General features: G+C 41.5%; 1 protein-coding gene across 5 annotated transcripts in view; it reads left to right on the forward strand.

The window, feature by feature from the left end:
* LOC126419783 (UDP-glucosyltransferase 2-like) overlaps positions 1 to 23,729 on the forward strand; it is a 335,883-nt gene that overhangs the window by 162,541 nt on the left and 149,613 nt on the right. The window contains exons 4-5 of one of the 5 annotated variants that reach the window (XM_050086962.1): positions 7,071 to 7,293; positions 11,371 to 11,590. The exons of the other annotated variants lie outside the window; for them this stretch is intronic. Coding sequence (XP_049942919.1) covers positions 7,071 to 7,293; positions 11,371 to 11,590 — 443 coding nt within the window. The remainder of the gene's footprint in view (positions 1 to 7,070; positions 7,294 to 11,370; positions 11,591 to 23,729) is intronic. 5 annotated transcript variants of the gene reach the window in all.

Raw genomic sequence — 23,729 nt, forward strand, 5'->3', positions numbered from 1 at the left:
GTCATCAACTTTCTCTTCCGAATGCGAAAATATTTTGTTGAGCCCAGCGTACAGAGGTAGGAATGATCATCAAAATAAAATAAGAGAAATCAGAGCTCGAACAGAAAGATTTAGGTGTTCGTTTTTCCCGCGCGCTGTTCGGGAGTGGAATGGTAGAGAGATAGTATAATAGTGGTTCGATGAACCCTCTGCCAAGCACTTAAATGTGAATTGCAGAGTAATCATGTAGATGTAGATGTAGACACGAAGTGCAACGATCACATATCCTCAGTAGTGGGTAAAGCGGGTAAGCGGACTTGTGTTTATTCGTGGAATATTAGGGAAATGCCATCAGTCTACAAAGAAGACTGCTTACAGATCACTTGTGCGACTCATCGTAGACTGTTGTTCAAGTATGTCAGACTCCTACCAAACAGGACTGGCATGGGATATTGAATGTATAGAGAGGGTGACCCGTTTGTTTGACCCGCGGGAGAGTGTGTCAGAGATGTTGAAAGAACTGAATTGTCTAATACCCCTTCGAAAACTGTAGCTCATCATAAAAGTTCTTTGCTACTGCAAACGTTGTAGATTGTATCTCTACTTGCGTTAGCGTAATTAACTGTTTCACTAATACAAGGTAACAACTTTGCTTCCGTCGTTTTTTCTCGAAGTTCAGGGCTTTATTGTGAAAAACTTCCAAGAAATTATGATTCATAGTATTGCCCATCGCTGGCCACTACATTCTCCCATGTTTTGGATAGCATACGAATCCCGTGGAGGAAGAACTGGTCGTCATTTGTGGGGATCCATGAATCGATTCAATTTTGCACTTGTTCGCATGATCGGAAGTGCTGGTCAGCCAGAATGTATGCCACTGATCGAAAAAGGTGGTAGTCAGAGAGAGGAACGTAAGGAGAATACGGCGGGAGGGATACGACTTGTCGTTTCAACGTTTCCATGTGTATTTTGACGGGTTATGCGACTTGGGGTCGAGTCCTGACATGCTGCAAAATAACCTCTACGTGTGTGTCGGTGTGTTGTGGTCGTTTTTGTTTCAGTGCTGGGCTCGAACGCATCAATTGTTTTCGATAATGATGTCCTGTGACTGTCTTCGTCTGTTTCAGTAGCTACGAAAACGTTCTGTCGGTCTTCGACATCAAAATCACCCGTTCTTAAGGCGTTGAAAACATTCTCGGCACGTTCTTCCACTAATAGCTCCCTCGCCATTGGTCTTACGATTTCTTCATGTTGAAGAAGAAAATTAAAACTTCCCGCAAACGGCGAAAAATGGGTACGTAAGTTGACGTAATTAATCGGGAATAACCTTACGATGCAATCACAAATCGACTAATATTTTTATGGCATTATGTTTACATGAAATGAAATTATGACATTGTTGGCCGGGAGGCCCCATGCAGGAGAGTTCGGCCCCCGTATTGCAAGTCCTTTTTAGTTGATGCCACTTAAGCGACTTGCGCGTCTATGATAATGATGAAATGATGATTAAGGACACGCGACACCCAGTCATCTCGAGGCAGAGAAAATCCCTGACCCCGCCGGTAATCGAACCCGGGACCCCGTGCGCAGGAAGCGAGAACGCTACCGCATGACCACGAGCTGCGGACCTTATGTTTAAAGATGCCTAAACTTATTGTATTACATCTATGGCCGACCACCTGAACCCCACTGGCCACTACTGCCGCCTATTGCAAAACGGCGGAAGCAAACTTATAGACCTAATAGCTGGTTTCGCAGATAGGTTGACTGTAAAATGAATTTTGCGATAACGCTGATGAGCGACTAATTGCTTAACTTAAGAATTTCGATTCCTCCTTTGTTGTTACCCACCGTCCATTAAGGTTGATTAAGTGCATGCTGGAGGTAAGGTTCTGATGTTTAAGATACGCACTATCAAATGACCAGTTACTGGTGTTTGCTCTTCGAAAACACAAAGTTTTAGTCTCTCAATTTTTTTGTCACAAACTAAATCATCTCAAATAAAATATGTCACACTGTTGACAACTTCCTACTGCTTCCGTCAGCAACCATCCTCCAACTACTTCCTCCATGTTAGTACTACATAGCTCACTGAGACTCAAAAATCAACAACTGCGAACAAGCAATAGGTTACAGCTCAGAGATATTTGAAAACTGTGTAAATTGTTGGTAGCGGGGGAGGGGAGGGGGGGGGGGGGTGGCGGGAAGGAGGAACTATGAACTTCTCACATCATCTGCATCGGGACTTTATGCGGAATAAGTGCCACGTGTGAAAATGTGTGCCCCACTGGGATTCGAACTCGTGATCTGCTGCTTACTACGCAGTTGCGTTAACCACTATGGACTACCTCGACACGCCTCTCGGCCGACCCCCATTCCCTCTAGAGCCACCTGTCCGCAGTCATATAACTGATTCGTCTCGATGGACACAATGTAACCACCACCTTCAGTGCGAATGCCCAGACACGCCCGACCTCCTGCGGAAATCTCAACAGAAGCCAGCAGGGAGGAAGTGGACGGGGGACCGCATGTAGGCGACCTGGGTGGGAATGTGGGTCGGCCGAGAAAGTCCGCGCAGCTGTTGTAAATACTGTGTCCATACGGCGCACTGGTTAACACACCAGCCCAGTAATCTGGAGATCCCAGGTTCGAATCTTGATGTGGCACACATTCTCACTCTCCGCTGCCAATGCCGCACAAAGTCCTTATGCAGCTGACATCAACAGCTCGTCCAATTTCCTCTCCTTTCTCCCTGCTCCACCTTGAATTTCCTTAATATGTATCACAGCTGGTGATACCGCGTAGTGTCTGTTCTTCCCGACATGTTCGAAAGACCAGTCACTACGCATTCGTGTAACACTCCAATACATTCACAATCGAATACTTCTTATCTATTTTTTTCGGAATAATTATTGTTGTTGTTGTGATCTTCAGTCCAGAGACTGGTTTGATGCAGCTGTCTATGCTAGTCTATCCTGTGCAAGCTTCGTCTCCGAGTAACTACTGCAACTCATACCCTTCTGAATCTGCTTAGTGTATCCATCCCTTGATCTCCCTCTACGATTTTTTATCCTCTACGCTACCCTCCAGTACTAAATTGGTAATCCCTTGATGCCTCTGAACATCCGATCCCTTCTTCTAGTCAAGCTGTGCCACAAATTCCTCTTCTCCCCAATGCTCCCCTCCTCATTAGTTACGTGATCTACCCATCGAATCTTCAGCATTCTTGTGTAGCACCACATTTCGAAAGCATCTATTCTCTTCTTGTCTAAACTATTCATTGTCCATATGTCAAATCCATACATGGCGACACTCCATACAAATACTTTCAGAAAATGCTTCCCAATACTTAATTCAATACTCGATGTTAACACATTTCTCTTCTTCAGAAACGCTTTCTTTGCCATTGACAGTCTACATTTTATACCCTCTCTACTTCGGTCATCATCAGTTATTTTGCTCCCCAAATAGCAAAACTCATCTACTACTTTAAGTGTCTCATTTCCTAATCTAGTACCCTCAGCATCACCTGATTTAATTCGACAACATTCCATTATCCTCGTTTTGCTTTTGTTGATGCTCATGTTATATCCTACTTTCAAGACACTGTCAGTTTCGTTCAACTGCTCTTCCAGGTCCTTTGCTGTCTCTGACAGAACTACAATGTATCGGCAAACCTTAAAGTTTTTATTTCTTCTCCATGGATTTTAATTCCCACTCCAAATTTTGCTTTTGTTTCGTTTACTGCTTGCTCGATATACAGATTTAATAACATTTAGAATATGCTACAACACTGTTTCACTCCCTTCTCAACCACTGCTTCCCTTTCGTGCCTCTCGACTCCTATAACTGCCAGCTGGTTTCTGTAAAAATGGTAAATAGCCTTTCGCTCCCTGTGTTTTACCCCTGCCACCTTCACAATTTGAAAGAGTAATCCAGTCAACATTGTCAAAAGCTTTCTCTAAGACTACAAATTCTAGAAACGTAGGTATTTCGGAATAATTATACAAATAATGAGAGTAATTTTAAATTGTAATTACAGCTTCAAATTAAACTGGAAATAAATCTTGAGTCAGTTTTATATATTAGTTCTGTTGTTGAAATAATATAAGAGTGAATTAGAATTTCAGATCTACAGTTTTGATTAGAGTGGGTCATCTCTATATGATGGTAGATATAAAAGTCTAATTAATTCTTATACAGGGCGTATCAAAAAGAATCATCCGATTTAAAAAAATTGGAACTATTATGTTATTTGAGATAAGTGCGTGAAAAATGTACTGTTGGAAAGAAAAAAACTAGTTTTAGATGGTTCCGCTAGGTAGCAGCTGAGTGCACCCACTCCAGTTCTGGTAAAAATGTTGTTGCGACAACAGAGAGCGTTTTGTGTTCCACGTTTTGCGCAGTGCCGGTTGATAATAATTGTTCAACGTGACTTTCGTACTAGGTACGCTGTGGATCTTCCTACAGCATAGATCATTACACGATGCATGAACAATTCCGAGAAACAGGTTGTTTGCGTAAAGGCAAAACGCCGGGCCGTCCCCGAGTGTCTGGCACAGACGTTGAAAGCATCCGCCATAGTTTCACAAGGAGTCCGCAGAAATCCGTTCGCCGTGCAGCTCGACAGATCTTCACGCCCCCGATGTCCGTCTGGCGTGTGTTCCATAGACGTTTACACATGAATCGGCACAAAATTCACTACTGCAAGTTCTTAGTGAAGGTGACAAACAACAACGTGAGGAGTTGTGTAATTTCGTTCTTGGCAAGATGGAGGATTACAGTTTTCTTCCACGCTTAGTGTTTAGTGACGAGGCAACATTCCGTTTAAGTGTAAGTTGAACCGTTATAAATGTGAGAATATTTGGGAACTGAAATACCACATGAAGTTGTCCAACAAGAGAGGCAATCTTGAAAATTTAATGTGTTTTGTGCAGTTTCAGGGAGAAGGTGTATGGTCCGTTTTTCATCGCTGAGAACATTGTTACAGGGAGCACATGTCTCGCTATACTTGAGAACTTTCTTTTCCCGCAGTTGGAGACTGATTCGAACGATTTCATATACCAACAGCATGGCGCACCGCCACAATGGCATTTGGAAGTGCGGGAATTTTTAAAGCAAGGTATTACTGAACGATGGATCGCTAGCACTGGAGCAACTTATTCAGTCTCACATAACTGGCCTCCAAGGTTGCCGCACCAGACTGTGTGTGATTATTTTTTATGGGGGTTTATAATAAAAGACTGTTTATGTGCCTCCGTTACCAACGATAATTAATGAACTGAGACATCATATAACAGCAGCTGTGGAAGCTGTAACTCAAGACATGCTCACTACAGTGTGGAATCGATTTGACATATGCCGTGCATCTCAAGGGGGGATATTGTAAAACCTATGAAAAGGTATAAAAAAAAAGCTTTTTGAGTTCCCTATTAATCAAAAAAACAAAATTCATTGTATATGTTTATTAGTTTCAGAAATATAGATGTACCAAATCGGATGATATTTTTTGATACACCCTCTATTATTTCATAAACAGAACTAATACATAAGACTGAAACAAGATTTATTTCATTACATGAATTTTAGAGTATTGTATTGTACAAGATATGACAGAAATAGATGGACTGACCACTCCCATTACAACTGGCTCACACTTGAAGATAGACGTAAACTATCCAGGGAAAGTCTACTAAATAAATTCTAATAACTGCTTTTAAATGCTGCCGCTAGGAAAATACTACAACGCCCTACATATCGCTCCCATAGGGATCATGAGGTCAAGATTACATTAATTACAGCATACACAGAGGCACTGAAACAGTCATTTCCCCATCGATCCTTGAATGGAATGGGGAAAAATCCTGGAGGTTACTCTCTGGCTTGCATCTCACAGTGGTTTACAGATTATAGATGTAAGCGTTGACTCAGTCTCTCGTGGGATCACGTAATGATCACGTTTGCCGACCAGTCAACTGTCGGCTGCGGGAGGCCTCCACAACAGCAGCCGCGGCAGTCAGTTGCTCATATAAAGGTGACAACGGTGATCGTCAAAAGCTTGAGGTTGTATTTCACGTGGCCAGAAAACGGAGAACGTTTACACAAGGACGTCGTCGCGAGAAGGGTCATTCTCACCTTGCTGCAGTATGCTGAACTGTTCATGAAATATTCTGGATGTGTAACTTACTGACTGTGAACAGAACCAGCACTAAAGGAAAAGGAATTAAAGTTTAGGGGGAAAAAATAAAATTGCTCAACTAGACCAATGGCAATGTTTATCTATTAGAGATGATAAAGGACTAGGAAAATAGTAGAACCGAACAGTGTCATCAAAAGATAACATGAATATTAAATAGTAATATGATGAGTGTAGCTGAATTAGATCTGGTGATGTATGGGAGTTTTAGGTTAAGCAATGAGAGGCAAAATGTGGTAGATGGGTGTTGTTATTTGGACTGGAAGCTAACTGGCGCCAGCAAAGTAGAGAACAGATCGGCAGTAACAAGAAAAAACTTTTCTGAAAAAGAGGCATACGTTAACAGAGAATATAAATTTTAGCAGATCTTTTTGGAAGCATTTCTGTAAAACTTTCGTCATATGGAACTGATACGTTTATGGTAGAAAAGATAGGAACAGAATACAAGCTTTTGAGGGGTACAGGAATTCTGAAGATTAGATGGGTACATGGGCTAACCAGTGCAGAGATAATCAATCAAATCGGCGAGAGAATGGATTTATAGTAAAAATTGATCAGAAGAATACATCCTGAGCCATCAAGGAATAGTTAATTTGGTAATGGAGCGTCCCTGGTACTGGGGGGAAGTAAATTCTTGAGAGCAAGACTGAATGCAATAAGCAAACTGAAATGTATGCAGGTCGCAGTAGTTTTGCAGATATGAAGAAAGTTGCACAGGAGAGATTGGTGCTGAAAGTTACGTTAATCCATAATTTCGAAAAAGACCACAACGAGTGAAGAGTGGTAACTTGTACTGGGAGGAAAAACTTAAAATTATATTTTACTATAATTATAGCGAAACTGTGAACCGAACATTATCGCAATGTGTCGTCTACAGAGATGCGTTTCATTCCAGGACCTGCAAAAATTTCTGGATGCTGCAACAGACGGTGTGATCTACTTTAGCTTGGGTAGCAACGTACAAAGTGCAGACTTGCCAGAAGACATAATTAACGTCTTCCTCGGTGTGTTCTCCAAACTCAAAGAGAAAATCATCTGGAAGTTTGAAACAGATACTCTCGCCAATCCGCCAGACAACCTCAAGATTGGAAAATGGTTTCCTCAGAGTGACATACTAGGTAAGTCTGTGTACCTGCCGTTTGCCTGTAATAAGAATTACAAAACATCCTCAGCATCGCCTGCCTTTTTTTTTAAAAAATTCACTTCGAGTCTATTTTTCTCCTCTTACTCTCCTACGTTTGCTTCTTCACCTATCTTGTCATTCATTATTAAAGATCAATAATATTCTAGTGAATCACATTCTCTTTCCTCTTCTTCCACTCTCTCCAGCATCCTCAAGTGTACTTCTGAGTGGACAAACATATCGATAATATGGCGTCGATGAGACGATCACATGAATGATCAACACTACTCGCCAGCAAAGAACATCAACCGTATTGAACTGTTTTGATAGTTTTTAAATACTTTTGAGTCACTCGACTAGGTTCATGTACATTTATGTGAGGTACGTAATCTGGCAGTCATCCATTCTCCAGTTAATTCTCCAAGTTCTATTTGGCAAACTAAGCATTACGAGCAACAGTAAAGCAAATACAATGTAAGACCAAAAAAAGACGCATCACGAAGGAATTATCCAAATGGGACGCAATTCGGTAGATATGATGTACATTTATAGACAAATCAATGATTAAAATTTCAGAAAAATTTGATGATCCATTCAGGAGAAAAAGCTTCACAAATTGGGTTGGTAAATAACACGCTGGTCCACATCTGGCCCTTATGCAAGCAGTTATTCGGCTTGGCATTGATTTATAAGTTTGTCGGATGGCTCCCCGAGGGACATCTTGCCAAATTGTGTTCAACTGACGCGTTAGTGCGTACATGTAGCGACTACCGGCAGGACGTCGGCAAACTGCTCCTTGTGCTTCTTGACAAGTGAGTGCGAGTGAAACAATTAACATTACGTAGGGGAACTCGGGGCGGAACGGGATACTTAGTGTTGAACAATTTCCATAAAATAGGGGAACACAAGGAAACACTTCTTAAAGTGATAAAAAAACACCTTGTAGTGTAACCTAAAGTACCTTATTTTAAAATCACTTAAAACAATACATTTTCCATTTTTTACAATTTTTCAAAACAGTCTTGCATATTTCCCGTTCCGCCCCACCCACAGGGCAGAATGGGATAAGGGTATTTTTTGTTAAATTATTGCATAAACGTTGAATCTGAATTACGAATATCGTATTAAATTATGACAAAATGTTGTATAACACTAAGGAATGTGTAACTTAAACAATTAAAAAGTCATTATTCAAAATAAGAAACCACTAACTACTAGCTCTTTCGAAAATAGCCACAAATCAGTATTTTCTCTTCAATCTTCACTGTCTCTGCCAGCACATGAATTGTGTGCCCACTGTGCCATACGGCCCAGCCCTCATTAGAAGCGGAGTAGAAGTCCCCACAGTAGAGACACTCAGCATCCTCTCTCTCTCTCTCTGATTCTCTCTTCTCCATCATCTTCTTCCTTTTATTTTTGTTAAGGCCTTTTATGTCCTCTGTTTTGGTTTTTTTGGGTGTACAGTTTGATATTTTTGCCTCAAGTTGCATTGCACCTCACGTCTCTGTCCTGACATTGTTCATATTTCTGCACCCTCCTCCTTTCTGTAGGCCTACTTTACGTGCGACATCATTCTGCAGTTCCTTCTTATAAGGAGAATTTGTTAATACGACGGTTTTTCCTTTTCGTCTTGTAGTCCGCCAAGTATTTTGACAGATTAGTGGGATTGGAATGACAGCCTCGGGCGATATCTGGAAAGCTGAGTTGTTCAGCGAACACAGCTGGTTCGGAGAGTCTGGTATCCATGAACATCCAGGCCGGGTTTGCTTTCTACTTGCATCAAAATATGACGGGGCAGAACGGGACACTATACCACGCTGCCCCATCCCGTTCCGCCCCAAGAGCACTTTTGAGGTTAACAACTTTCATGGAGTGTAATAACTGACGTACTTAAACGCATTAAATAACTAAAGTATAACAAATGCCATGCACTTTAAGGGAATGTGTCATTTTAGGGTATACAATTAACAGTTAACAGCCTACCTGGCATTGAAATTCACCAAATGTTAGAACAACGCAACTTCAAACTAAATCAAAATGGCTGCCCTCACTTCCCTTCCATTCGGAGAAATAGTTACATGACCATACAACAGGTTGCAACACTGTCCAATCTGAAAAAGAGCAATTTCCCATTGTGCCCCGCTATCCCGTTCTGCCCCGAGTTCCCCTACATAGGGAAAAACTTAGTCAGAACCGAAACTGTGTGAGCATTAACTGCAGATGCCATTTTCCAACATTCTTCTGTAATCAAACCGAATTTGGAGATCTTGCTCCCACAGTTCTTTAGTTTACTTATTTGTTGTATCTTCAATAGGTCACAATCATGATCTCCAAGTGACTTTCATAGTTACTGTAAATCTTCTTGGCGAAAAAACTGACAACATTTGCCCTTTGCATGATTGTTGTAACTTACATTTTTACATGTAATGGAGTCATAACCTAACACACACAAACACACACACACACACAGAGAGAGAGAGAGAGAGAGAGAGAGAGAGAGAGAGAGAGAGAGACGTCGCATTATTAAGCATTTAGGCACTCTTATATGATGGAGAAGGAGTTGTCACAACTAATTCAGTCCATGTCTGAACTTAATTTTATAATATATTAAATTCTTACACCACTATCTAGGTCGTTACAGATTTTTATGACTTAGTACTTCTCCCCTTTCTGAGCCACACTGAGTGATGGATAGTGAAGTCGTTTCTTCTTCTAGTGCTATATTTATGAAAGAGAATGCTTGCACAATGTGATGGGTTGGTGACAAACTTCATAATGTAGCAAATGTAATGCGATGCTGTTGTCAGTATTCTGAACTGATTAAAGAGCTGTCTACAAGAGATTCAAGAGTAGTCTGTCTAAAATTATACTATAAATTGATAAAATTCTCTTTTTATATCACATATGTTCTTTCAATTTGTGATGTAGCAAACTTCCCACTGGTAATCAATTTCTTCCCACATTCGTTGCAGCAAATCGGGTGCAACTTGTGCATGGCAGCGTAAAAACGATTTTTCAAGTCGGCTCTCTTGTTTTGTAGGGGAGGAACATACACACGGTCTTTAACGAAACCGCAGAGAAAGAAATCCAGTGGTGTGAAGTCTGGGGAGCGAGGTGGCCATGCGATTGGACATTCACAGCCGATCCACCGATCTGGGAAGCGATTATCGAGGAAACCTCAAATTTCCGTGAGAAAATGTGGTAGTGCACCATCTTGCTGGTAGTAAACCTTCCAATCTCGGTCTTCTTCATCGATCTGAGGAACAAACAAAGTTTCAAAGCGCACAGCGAGTACGCTCCACAGCAGTGAAGGCAGCCATTTTAACTGCGCACTACACTGGCGCTCCCGGTGGCGGAATGGGGTACTGATTCACAAACTTGAGGCTGCTTGCTACAAAATGACACATCTACCGATTTCGTAAGTTATCTCAATAAATTTCTATATCATTACAAAGTTTTAAAGTTTTTTTATTATTCATAAAGACAATTTCTCACAGGGTTAACAACTGTGCCGTGATTAGCTTGACGTAGACTAACCGACCTTTGCTTCAGGTGAACAAAACTGAGTCTGGAGGTTTCACGGAACAAAATTATTTATTTCGGTAACAGTGTCTGCCGAACAGATTGGAAGAGCAGCTTCTCTCTTAAGTTGCGTACCAATCCGAACGTTAAACTCGCAGGTGAAACGTTCTAAACGTGCATATAAGTCAGCAGAGGCGAAACATAATTTGGACGTGGTCATTGGATCCTCAAGAGACTGGTGCTCAGCGAAAGGCTAGAAAATGGAAGTAAGGGAATCATACACAATTTCATGTGTCAAGTAATAAACAATACGACAGAATGCAAGACATACTATGAAACCTAGCGTCCCCTTACAAACGGTCATAAATTGTCTTCTCTGTTTATCAACATGCTTGAGAATTTCTGATGTTACTTTCTTTCTTTCTCAGCTCACAAAAATATAAAAAATTATCAGTTGCTGCTTATTAATTCCTTACAATCAGTCATAAATTGTTTTCTCTTTTTATCAACATGCTTGACAATTGCTGATGTTACTTTCTTTCTTTCTCAGCTCACAAAAGTATAAAGTTGTTTATGACTCACGGAGGAATGATGGGTTTGCAAGAAGCTCTCCATAATGGCGTGCCTCTACTTGGATTTCCTGTGTTTGGTGACCAAACACCAAATCTTATCAAAGCACAAGACTCTGGATACGGCATCATGCTCAACTTTAACAATGTCACAGAAGCATCTTTGAGTTGGGCTCTAAAAGAAATTCTCACAAATCCAAGGTAATGTTTCTACAGATTACTTTAAATCTGCTTGCACAAGAACGTAAGTAGATACTTTCTTTATTGCTGTCTCAGCTGTTGGAAGCTCTCAAACAGTTGAGACTGGTGCTTGAAACTCTTAGGATGTAGCTTTCACAGTAAATAACAAATTATCATGTACTACATGCTACGCCGGCCGCTGTGGCTGAGCGGTTCTATGCGCTTCAGTCCGGAACCACGCGGCTGCTACGGTCGCAGGTTTGAATCCTGCCTCGGGCATGGATGCGTGTGATGTCGTTAGGTTAGTTTGGTTTAAGTAGTTCCAAGTCAAGGGGACTGATGACCTCAGATGATAAGTCCCATAGTGCTTGGAGCCATTTGAACTACATGCTGCCTAAGGGTTTCCTGGTGTTACATCTGGCTAGTTCTAAATACTCTGCCACATAAAACTGTAGATAACACATGGCGCTTCAGCAACACGATACGGTTCGATCGTCAGCTGTCTTGATACGAGAGAAAGACACGTCAGAGTCAATGCATATTCGTTTCGCTCCCCCTCCCTTTTTCTCTACCATCATTTGGTCCTGACTTGTCATGGACGAAAGTGCTCACTGGGTCTAATTATGAGACTTCTAATCTACCAAGTCAAGCGCAGTTTTTGCAGAACGCTGATAGAGCGTCCCAATTATTTGAGTTAACAAAAGTTCTAATGAACTGATGTATCTGGATTAGGCTGACAACGTAAGTTTTGGAATACGTTTCCTGTGGCTGGAGCGCCCTATAGCTAGCAGGCATTTGTCTCAAATCGTGTTAAACCGTTGTCACATTCTCTTAACTTTTTTTTATTGCCACCAGCTTCCATTCTTCCTAACGATCATCAGACTTAGTCAGTATTTGAATTACAGATTTATGTGGACACATATAAGACGTTCCATTCTGCTCTACATGAAGTTCAAAACACGAACGGAACTCCAACACATATGGGTGATTCCATGTGAAAAAGTCAGAGACTTTTTTGATTTTTATTTTTAATTAAATTCACGTCCAAATTTTCTGAATCTACAAAAGTTCAATTTGCGTGTCGTGAGAAAATTACCGGAGTTACGAAACCATTTGGGGAAATACAGTTAAACCAAGTCAGCACTTCAGTAGATGAGGATGGAGGACAAAATGTTTGCTTTTTACGTTGGCAGTTATCTAAATTTACGTTGCAGGCACATTTGTTTCAGTTCTTGAGTTTCAAGAGCAGAACGTTATCCTTCAGACAAATTTCAGTTTTTAAAGAAAAGTATGCAGTAATTTACAAAAACAGCTAAGCTTTTAGTGCCCCATCCACGACGAAAAACAGGAAGAAGCAATTATAAAAATTCTATTGATTTTAGCTTAGGTGTGAGAAAACTCTGTAAATACACGCAGTGACACATAAAGTAGTGTTTAATACGTAAATGCCAACGTATGAATGATGAAAGCAATTAGTCCGAGGCTCGTGGTCGTGCGGTAGCGTTCTCGCTTCCCGCGCCCGAGTTCCCGGGTTCGATTACCGGCGGGGTCAGGGATTTTCTCTGCCTCGTGATGATTGGGTGTTGTGTGACGTCCTTAGGTTAGTTAGGTTTAAGTAGTTCTAAGTTCTAGGGGACTGATGACCATAGATGTTAAGTCCCATAGTGCTCAGAGCCATTTGAACCATTTGAAAGTAATTGTGTCCCATCTGTGGCAGTGTTTTTGGGTTGTTACTGAAATCTAAACCATTTAACACTCCTTGTCATTTTCAAGCTATTCTGGTTGGTACAGCAAGTGCCTTAATCGTTTATACTAATAGTGACTTTTTATTTATTCAGGAAAAAGGAAAAACAATGTCAGCAAAGCATAGGACACGATTTCGAGAAAAGCTGGAGAAAGATGCCAGCAAATACAGCACCCGTAAAGGAAAAGAACGCAAACAGGGTAGAAAAAGATAGGAAAACACGAAGATAAAGGCATCCTCATCTGAAAAAAATTTAATTACTCATTGTAAGAAGGAAACTGAAAGAAAAAGGAAGTACTGGCATAAACTAAAATCTGTACTCACTGTAGATGAGTTGGAGAATTGTGCTTCCCAGATAGGATCATACGAATGTCTTCAGTCCCTTGGCAAAGCTGTTTCCCGGGTAAAGAAGATGCTTCCTTACAGCCCATCAGAGAAATCGAGTCACAAAATAAGCTTGTACAGGAAAGAAAGCCTGTGTAAAAAGGTTGCAAGCAGATTTCTTAAGAGACAAGAAATTTTCAAATAGTTTTCTGTTGATGACAACCGCAGGTGAAGCAGCCCATGTTTCTGAAATAAACCGCTGTCGCCGCTTCCAGGTGTGAAGTAAATGTGCTTTTAACTTCTCAACTAGTCAGTTTGAACTATTAAGTGCTGCTTGTTGAAGGTAATAGTATTTTACTTTGAGAAGGTAGAGTCCCCCTCCTTCCGTATCAGGTCTTCATGTTTTACTGATGTATGTACACGTGAAGGTGTGATATGAAGTCATAAACCGGTCTTGTTCCGTGCGAGCTAACATCCCAAAGATGTTCGGTCTGTCATGCGGTTCCTCTTCGTCGAAATGTCTTTTCTCATACTCGTCTAGGGGTTGAACCGCACGTATCTCATTACACGCCCTAAATTAGACACTTGTGACCCTTTGGTTAAATTTTCTGGCTGATGGCAAGTTTGCGAAATACAAAGTTAACGTAACATATAATAACAGTAATAATAATATCGGGAACTAAATTAACGCCCCATAAATGATGTAGGCCAAACAGTTGCGATTTCGTTAGAATAATGTTTATTCAGAAAGCAAACTAATACCGGAAGTGGTCGTATTTAGAGTTACTGTTACACTCGAACGCATATCCATTTGACACAGTTCGATCATTCACAATCTCATCGCGAAATACAAATCTAATATTCCACCTCGTTATCTTCGCGCTCAGAGACTAAATCCCGCGGTACCACACAACGCGAAATTTTCTAAGTCGTTTCATCTCACAGCGACCTAAACACCGACAGTCCGCTTCCGCGTCTCCGCCAGCACTGTCTCTTTTTGTTATCTCCAGCCGAACCGTCCCCTTTGGTGTCCCGACCAGAACTGCCCCTCTCTGCCCGTGTCCCGCCGTGTTTTCCGCGCGCGTCGAACATCGTCACTCAACTGATTAGAGTAGTTCCCTTTCCTGAAGCCGTCCATCTGATTGGCTACAGCTTATTCTACATTATTTTTCATTTTCAAAGCTTGACCACTTTCACATTCTAAATAAAGTAACAATGATATCCATTAGATAATAAACGTTAAATTCTTTTACATAAATTCAATATAATATCCTTCTAAACTTTGAATGTCACGGCCAGTAGCCTTGCACCAAAATGCTTCCTGATAAATAAATAAAGAACTAAAGTAACTGTTATGCACTATACATTACAACAAGTATTCTATTACCTAATGATTGAATAAGGTGTCATGCTGTCATCGTTCAATGTGTTTTGTGTGGAGGAAACGATGATCTGATGCTTAACTTAAATACTGATAATTTAAATTTACTATATCTTTTAAATAAATAAAGTTACAGAGTTGATATTCACTACGTTTGTCATTTTAATGATGCGCTTCAATATGAAATGTCGATCGTTAAGATAGACCAAAGCGTTCAGATTTTAGCATTCAGGTCTTTGTTAGTTTCACTTCAACAGTAAATCCTAAACTATTATAGATACGATCAATATTTAAGTTTTATTGGGATCACCATGAAAACTTATGGAGGATGGGAGATTAAAATTACTGTGGCTTGATCCCCTGCATTACTACAGAATTAAATAGTTTTCATAAATGTTTCCCTTTATGGCCGATCTTAGGTCTACCATATTTAACACTGCTACGTCTCCTTGGCCACCAAATCCTTCTGTTGAGTTTCCCTATGATGTAGGTTCTCGTCTGTCTCACTCGCCTATTACAGCGCTTAGGCCTCAATAGACAATAGACGCCTTTGAGTTTTCCTGTCTCGTGGTGAATCTGCGCCCTTTGTGGCATATGGTCCTGTATGACAGAGTTCGTTTCGCAATCCCTGTAGGCTGACTCTTTCTTCCAAATATTTAAATGAGAGCGCAATGCTCTTTAACTCAGATCCTGTGAACGTCCATATACAGCTGAAAGCGGTTTATTTGAGAAACAAGAAAATCTCATCTTGCCAACTTACAGGTGATAATTTGTTCAAAATAAAAAAAAAATTGACAGATGATAAAATCAGCGGGCAGTTACCTTGTGTGAAGGCTGTCAAGTCTATTGTAGACCCAGCAACTGGCAAAATAGCTGGTAGAAAGGTTACGTTTTTCTGTAAGCAAGACTATTCAGATACTGAAATCAAGTTTTTCGGCTTACACCCTGTGTACATTCCCTGACCTACATAGTTTCTCAGTTAAGTGATGAACAATCTTATTCTGAAGACCAGTAGACACAATAACGTCGAAGAAGTTGCAGGGCCAGAATCAGCTGTCAAAAAGATCATGCCAAGAACATTTATTACTATTTTACTGAACAGAAGAAAATTTGTGCGGCGGGATGTGGCGCAAACATTACATTTATACTTTGGCGCTCTATACAGACGAATTACATTATTACTACTGGCAGTACATATCATTTTTAAGAGAAAACGGATGACGAAAGGACTCCTGTAATGTCGCAGCTGCCGTGGTGAACCTGATGTCGTGGGGTTACAGTTCCAGGGTAGGCACAGTTTGAAAAACGCGGCACTAACTTATTTACAGAGCACATTCGCCTTTACAATGTTCAGCTCCGTGGCACACTCGAAATAGTTTTATTTCACTGATTGATACAATACAGTTATATCAAAGAACACTCCTAGAAATGTACAAACCTGATGTGCGCACGTATTCTTTGATCAACGACCAACCTATTTGCATTCGTTGCACACGTGTAAACTATCTGAGATGATCCACGCACAAAGCAGAGGTCACAGGTCCCTCATTATTAATGCGTCTCTGCGCATGAAAACCAACACATCAACAATACCACAAGTCAACAATAAAAGTTTTCTCGTCTCAGTCCTACCGCTCAACTGTTCGGTCTCCACAGTCGAAGACAGGCTCTCTGACAGCAAAGATACATACGGATACCTTCAAACATTTACATTCTTGTAATGTCTGAATGTATTGACATTTACTGCCAAAAATAATTAATAAACAAAAATATTTATGTTTGTACCCAGAGATGTACCTATACACGTTTAATGTAATCTTTCATAACTTTGTTCTTAAAATCTTATTTAGTTCTTCCCTTTAATTCTTTTGCTGTGCTATCGGTCGTTATCTACTACTAATCTCACTTCTTCCCCCTCCCCATGTCTCAAGTCCGTAGCTCGTGGTCTAGTGGCTATGGCTAGCATTGCTGCCTCTGGATCACAGGGTACCGGGTTCGATTTCTGGCCGGGTTGGGGATTTTCTCTGACCCGGGACTGGGTGTTTGTGTTGCCCTCAAAGAAAATAGTAACACGGCGATTTCCTTTTCGACGAGATAATTACGCATTATTTCAGGCTTGGTGTAATTCATTTTCAGTCTTTCTTTCAAACTTACTGTTAACTACTTCCACTAACGACGCTTATTAATACTAGGGCAAACAATACAATTTCATCAGCAACACAACTGTAGTTGAAATCGAGAGCGTGCCCAGGATCTGAACTGATGGGGAGAGGGGCAATAAAGGAAGAGAAGTGAAGGGAACGAAACACAATTTCTTATGAAATAAAACTCAGCAGTGTCCTTATTAATCACCAAACACATTCCGGGAAGAACTTTATAGTTGGTTCCTACTACATACTACGTTATTAACGGAGAGAATACAGTTTGTCTGAGATTTGTATATCTTGTTTTGCTGTCAGGTAGATAACGCTGTGACACATGTACGCACTTCCTATACCGATGTTTCAGTGGTTTTTGACAATCGACTGGTTAAAAATAGGAGCAACATAACGAATTGAAGACACAACGGTACTGCAAGGTTCTAGAATCCCCATTTTCAGTGAAAATAACAGCAAATCTCCAAGTATTATAAATATTCAACATGTCCTCCTAAGCTACAGGATCGATTTCAACGAAACTTGGTACACCATCCGTTGTTATCTGGAAAGAAATACTGAGCAGGTAAAACGCAGCAACTCTCATTGGGATGTGTTGGGCGTGATAACAGGGTGATGTACAGAGAATGGGAGAAGCAGGAAGTGGACAGAGAGAGCGGGGTAGAGGATGAGGATATGGGCAGAGAGGGGGGCAAGAGGGAGATGGACTAATAGAAGAGTGGAATAAATAAATACTTGGGCGATGAAGGGTTACTCAGCTAACAAGTAAATAATTTTGAGATTACGTGATAAATAGTTGTTAGTTTACTCGCTTCTAATCAGTGTCCATTAAATACTCTCAATTTCTTAAAACTGATGCTGGATTTACACTTGTGTGAGCTTTACTGGAGTGAGTGTGAGTTCGCTTTTTCTAAGGGGTCTAGAAGGGCATTGACACTTACCTGCTCCTCACTAGTCACGCTCTTGGTTTAGGCACCTTCTTCTTAAATCGTATTTCTTCTTTGTTTTCTCAGTTCAGTAATTTGAATTTCACGATCTCCTTCCCTGGACCAGCTTTCAATTCTGATTTTTCCGTTATCCTGACTAACAGTTTTAAACATATCTGTTTCTCATTATATAAATGTAAGCTGCATTAATACCTTATTTATCAAGGGATGATAACGTACCTGTATCAGATATGCTTTTATGTTGTTAGGTGATGATAATGTTGACTGAAATCAGCAGCAAAAAATGGGCAGTTCATCACGAGTTCGTTAGAGATGGGCTGCGAACTCGGACTGGAGAAGAAGGGGAAGTGACACAGCCGTAAAGGTCTCAGGGGAATCTTCGATATGTACCTGAAAACACCGCATCACGGCTGCGCTTTATGCGCCAGGCTGTGGCGGGAAGACACGGGTGCGTGATACAGCAGTATGGGTCCGCTTAGTGTGTTGGCAGTAGTCCACTTGGGTAGAGGTTTTTGAGTTCAGCAGAGGTTTCATATATAGATGCGTGGGTTATTTAGGAGAAACCTTGGGTATCGAAGTCGCGTGTGCACTGTGCCCGATATACAGCGGTATTCCAAGCGCTGGACCCATTTTCAAAAATTCACATGTATTCAAGTACAAGCCCAAAATGAACAAGTTTATACCTATGAAACGAGGAAGTTGCAGTTTTCGGCGAGAGGGTGGTGATGGTTTCAGAAGCGGCCGGTAGAGTTCGCGGGGCAATAGGGTCGCCATTGCGTTTCACTGACAGTAGTGAGATGACGACTGTGGAGCACAAGGTTTTCTGCGTTCTTGAGTTCCCGAAAAGTGAGTCGCAAATTGCACTGCGGCGGGCATTTCGTACCAAATTCAGTATTCAACCACCAACTCGCAAAAGCATTACCCATTGGTTTAAGCAATTTAAAAAGACTGGGAGTGTGGGCAAAGGAAAAAGCACAGGCCGATTGCGCGTGTCAGAGGATAATGTCCCACGGATTCGAGAAAGTTTCGTGCGCAGTCCCAGTAAGTCTACCAATAGAGCCAGTCGAGAACTTGGAAGACCCCAACCAACTGTATGGATAGTTCTGAGACGGCGTTTGCTGTGCAACCCCTACCGATTACAACGCGTGCAGGCTCTCAACCGCAATGACAAAGAGAAGCATCTCGCATTTTTCGGTTATGTGCTAGCAAAGATGGAGGATGACGCATTTCTACAGCGAGTCGCTTTTTTGAAAGCTGTTTCACAGAGGAAGACCGCACTGCAGTTCCTTCTCTAAATCCTCGCACGAAGGAAAAAATAGCTGACATCGAAATAAGTGTCCAAGGAATAGAAAAGCATCTGAAATCACTCAACAAAGGAAAGTCCACTGAACCTGGCGGGATACCAATTCGATTCTACACAGAGTACGCGAAAGAACTTGCCCCCCTTCTAACAGCCGTGTACCGCAAGTCTCTAGAGGAACAGAAGGTTGCAAATGATTGGAAAAGAGCACAGGTAGTTCCAGTTTTCAAGAAGGGTCGTCGAGCAGATGCGCAAAACTATAGGACTATATCTCTGACATCGATCTGTTGTAAAATTTTAGAACATGTTTTTTTGCTCGCGTATCATGTCATTTCTGGAAACGAAGAATCTACTCTGTAGGAATCAACATGGATTCCGGAAACAGCGATCGTGTGAGACCCAACTCGCTTTATTTGTTCATGAGACCCAGAAAATATTAGATACGGGCTCCCAGGTAGCTGCTATTTTCCTTGACTTCCGGAAGGCGTTCGATACAGTTCCGCGCTGTCGCCTCATAAACAAAGTAAGAAAATTAGAGAGATTCGAGCGCTCACACAGGCTTTCTGCGACAGTGGCACGTAAAGTGCCCTCCGCCACACACCGTTGGGTGGCTTGCGGAGTATAAATGTAGAATGTGGATGTGTAATTTTTAGTGCTGAAGGGACGTTCCACCTTAGTAGAAAAGTCAACAGACACAAAGTTCGTAGATGGGGTTTTGGAAACCCACATTCACCATTACACCACAAAAGAGACTCACCGAAGTTCAACGTGTTCTATGTCGTATCCCGTATAAAGGTTTATGGACCATTTTTCTTTGCGGAAAGATTTGTAACAGGATTCCCGTACCTGGACATGTTGGGATAACGGCTGTTCCGTCAAGATATGGAAGATTCCCAGGACTTCACTTTCCAACAGGATGGAGTTTCGCCCCTAATCATTTACAAATTATTAAATTTATTAAACTGATATCAAACATTATGAAAACAACTTGAAACTTCCTCTTTCCATTGGTATAAAGCTTGTTCGTTTTGGATTTGTACTTGAATAAATACGAAGTTTTTGATGCGTCCATCATTTAGAATAACAATGCATATCGAATGCCTCACTGTGTAACTGTTGTCAACATAGACGACAAAAGACGAACGCGTACTTCTCTCGTCAGCGATATCCTCACTGTGGACAATGCAACGTATTGTATAGACAAGCAGCAGAATTTCTTGTTTTCCGTAGACAGGATAAACTCGCGCAGTATCTCTGAGAAATATGGGGAGAGTTTCAGATGAAAGATATTTCTGCGTCCGGCGTAAGTTATGGAAATGTTTATGTACTGGAATATGTGCAGCTCATCTCTTCCCCCGAACGACGTTCACTCTTAATAGATGACTTTGAGGATTTGATTACACGCTCCGTGTTGACGGACAGATCATCAGATGAAACGAGCTCTATAGAGCGGCTGACGAAATCGTGATCAATACCTTCTTTCCGCAAATTGCACCACGACTTTCATCCACGACTTTCACCCACCTGTTACGACTGTCATACCAGGTAAAGTAAAATGCCTTATCAGAGGCACTAAAAGGAACCTTATCTCGAGACTACACATGAAGTATAAAGCACTTCTTCGATTCTTCTTCTATGCCACCAAAGACCCACATGTGTTCGATTTCGTTTTTCAGGAGCCGTCCTTTGCCGTGAGGTGCGACTCGTCAGTTTCTACGGTTTTGTTATGACCATACATGGAGACACTTTAGTTTGTGTCACAGACATAGCACACTTCGCGACAGAATCCGTAATAGTCCGACCGTCGTGACAGACACTTCATTTTCAGAAGCAGTGGCTCCTAATGTATAACTTCTCATCAAGCAGGAAATGATAACGACACTCTTTTCAATGCTCAGTTTTGACGTGTCAAACCGAGTCTTCTTTCTTACTGATGTCCTTTTCTTACATGTTATGCAATACAGCTCGAAGGGGAATTCGACACCACAGATTGTCTTGTAAAGATTAGCGCATGTCTGGCCGTGACATTCGACGCAATTTTTTTTTGTTCGGCATTTAGCAAGAAGCTGTACTTCCAACAAAACCCGGAGCACTTTTCCAGTGTACATATTCGACGAATTAATTTCCGCCAAGAAAAATTTACTTTCGGTACATATCAAAACAGATTCAGTCATTACTATTTACGCCATTGTGTGATATTCCCTTGGCAACGCAGAAAACAAGATCGCCCGTCACGACAGCGAGGCATTCGTTGTATCGCTCTTATTGCGTCCGTGACTTCGATAACCAAGGCTTCTTCCAAATTACTGATGCTTGCGTTTGACGTACAATAGTTGAGCCGTGGGGGAGGGAGGAGGGGGTAAGATGGCACAGCAAACACATGTGGGTGCCCTTTCGAGACGCGGCATGACCGGGAGGTTGAAGGGTGGACGCAGGTGAATAGAGACAAAGCAGCATATAGCACCGTTTCTAGGCTTTGGAAGGAAGGTTAGGGTTTAACGTCTCGTCCACACAAAAGTCATTAGAGACTGAGCACACGTTCGGAATGATTTCAGGATGTAAAAGGAAACTGGCTGTGCCATTTCAAACGAACCATCGCGATATCTTCCTGGAGCAATTTAGGGAAATCACGAAAAACATATAAATCTGGATGGATGGACGCGAATTTGAACCGTCGTCCTTCCAAATGAGAGTCCTGTGTGCCAATCACGCGCCATCTCGCTCCCTCGAGACCCCGCAGAAGATATCACGAGGAAGGAGACCTTGGCCGGTATCACGGTCAAGATAAGCAGCGTCGCTACCCAATGCCAGAAACGTTATCTTGCTTTGAGTGCCCGCGGCCTAGCGGCTCCGCTGAGCCACGCACGCCCTGTAAGATCGCGTACTCGGCGAGGTTGCTGGGCACACTTCGCTACCAGCCATTCCTGTTCCCCTCGTATTGTGGCACCGCTTGACTCAGCGCTGTTGCGTCTTGTTCTCTGCAACTCGCTACGAAACATTCACGTCAGAAAGATTTTCACTGGTCACGAAGCTCAATTGGACGTTGTGTAGCAGATATTAAACTCTAGCAACCGCAACTTCTTCACTTTGCTGTTCGAAAATCGCTGTTGGGTAATTTCCAAGAACGTATGAAAGCGATATATATCGAACGCGCGACTGTCGTGGAACAACAGGCCCCCACAACCGCACGAGTGGTCGACTGTGAAGAGCGGACAAATTGAATAGCTGGCCGGCGGCCATTAGAGTGGTAAACTGACGTGCGGAGTTCGAATGTTTATACATCGCTTTTGGTTATAAAATGCCTTCCCTTGAGTTAGGTCACAAACATAATGCCTCATTTAAATACCTTACTACAATATACTTTTTAATTTATGAACAAACAGCAACTAGTCACTGTTTATGAATTTATCTTACGTACTACATGGAATCTGCCGTAGCTAAGAGTTATGTACTGGACCCCTAGCATTTTTCGTAGTTCATTTACGATAGATGTACGCAAAATGCATCAAAATACTCGAAGATTTGCCCACTATATAGACATTTTCAGACTCTACCCTGCTTCAGATTTTATGACGAGAAGTGCGTTATATATGGCATAGTGCTTTGGCAACTCACGACCAAATTATCATGTTTCAACCTAGCCTAGACCATGAAAACACTACCGATCAGCCAACTTTCTTCAAAATGATGAGAACATATAAAATGGTATTCTGTCGGTCGGAAATCTTGTCTCCTGACAGCGTGTAACCATTTTTGTAACAGCTGTGGTTTTGTGAAAGGAAACCTGCAAATAGATGCACAGACATTATGCTAATTCTGTGTTAAAAAAACATTTATTAAGCAAGTGCGCTGACATACAAAACAACTTAAAATACCCACATACCTGTGAAATGTAATATTCGTTCCTTTCTCGAATTTATTTGTACAATTAATCGCTGTACAACTCTTCACCATTGTACTTCTTTTGATTGGAACGTACAGACAGTAGAATTACGAGTAACAAATACTGTATGTACGCCCCAACAAATATACAACGTAGAATCAGGGTCTTCATAAACAACAATACTACACAACACATCAGACTACAACCACTATAATGGCGTCCAGCCGAAGGTTCAAATTATCCCGCGACTGCAGCGCCATCAGTGAGTCTAGTTATATTTTACAAGGTCTTTGGAACAAGACATCGATTTTGTTTACAGCGATCGGAACTATTAGAACAAAAGACGAAGATGTGGATTTCGGTTATAGCGTTGGCAACGACAAAAACAATGCATAAAAATTGTCCAATGACGACGTCACATGTTA

The sequence above is a fragment of the Schistocerca serialis genome, chromosome 9 (assembly GCF_023864345.2).
Source record: "Schistocerca serialis cubense isolate TAMUIC-IGC-003099 chromosome 9, iqSchSeri2.2, whole genome shotgun sequence".
Classification (NCBI taxonomy): Eukaryota; Metazoa; Arthropoda; class Insecta; order Orthoptera; family Acrididae; genus Schistocerca; species Schistocerca serialis.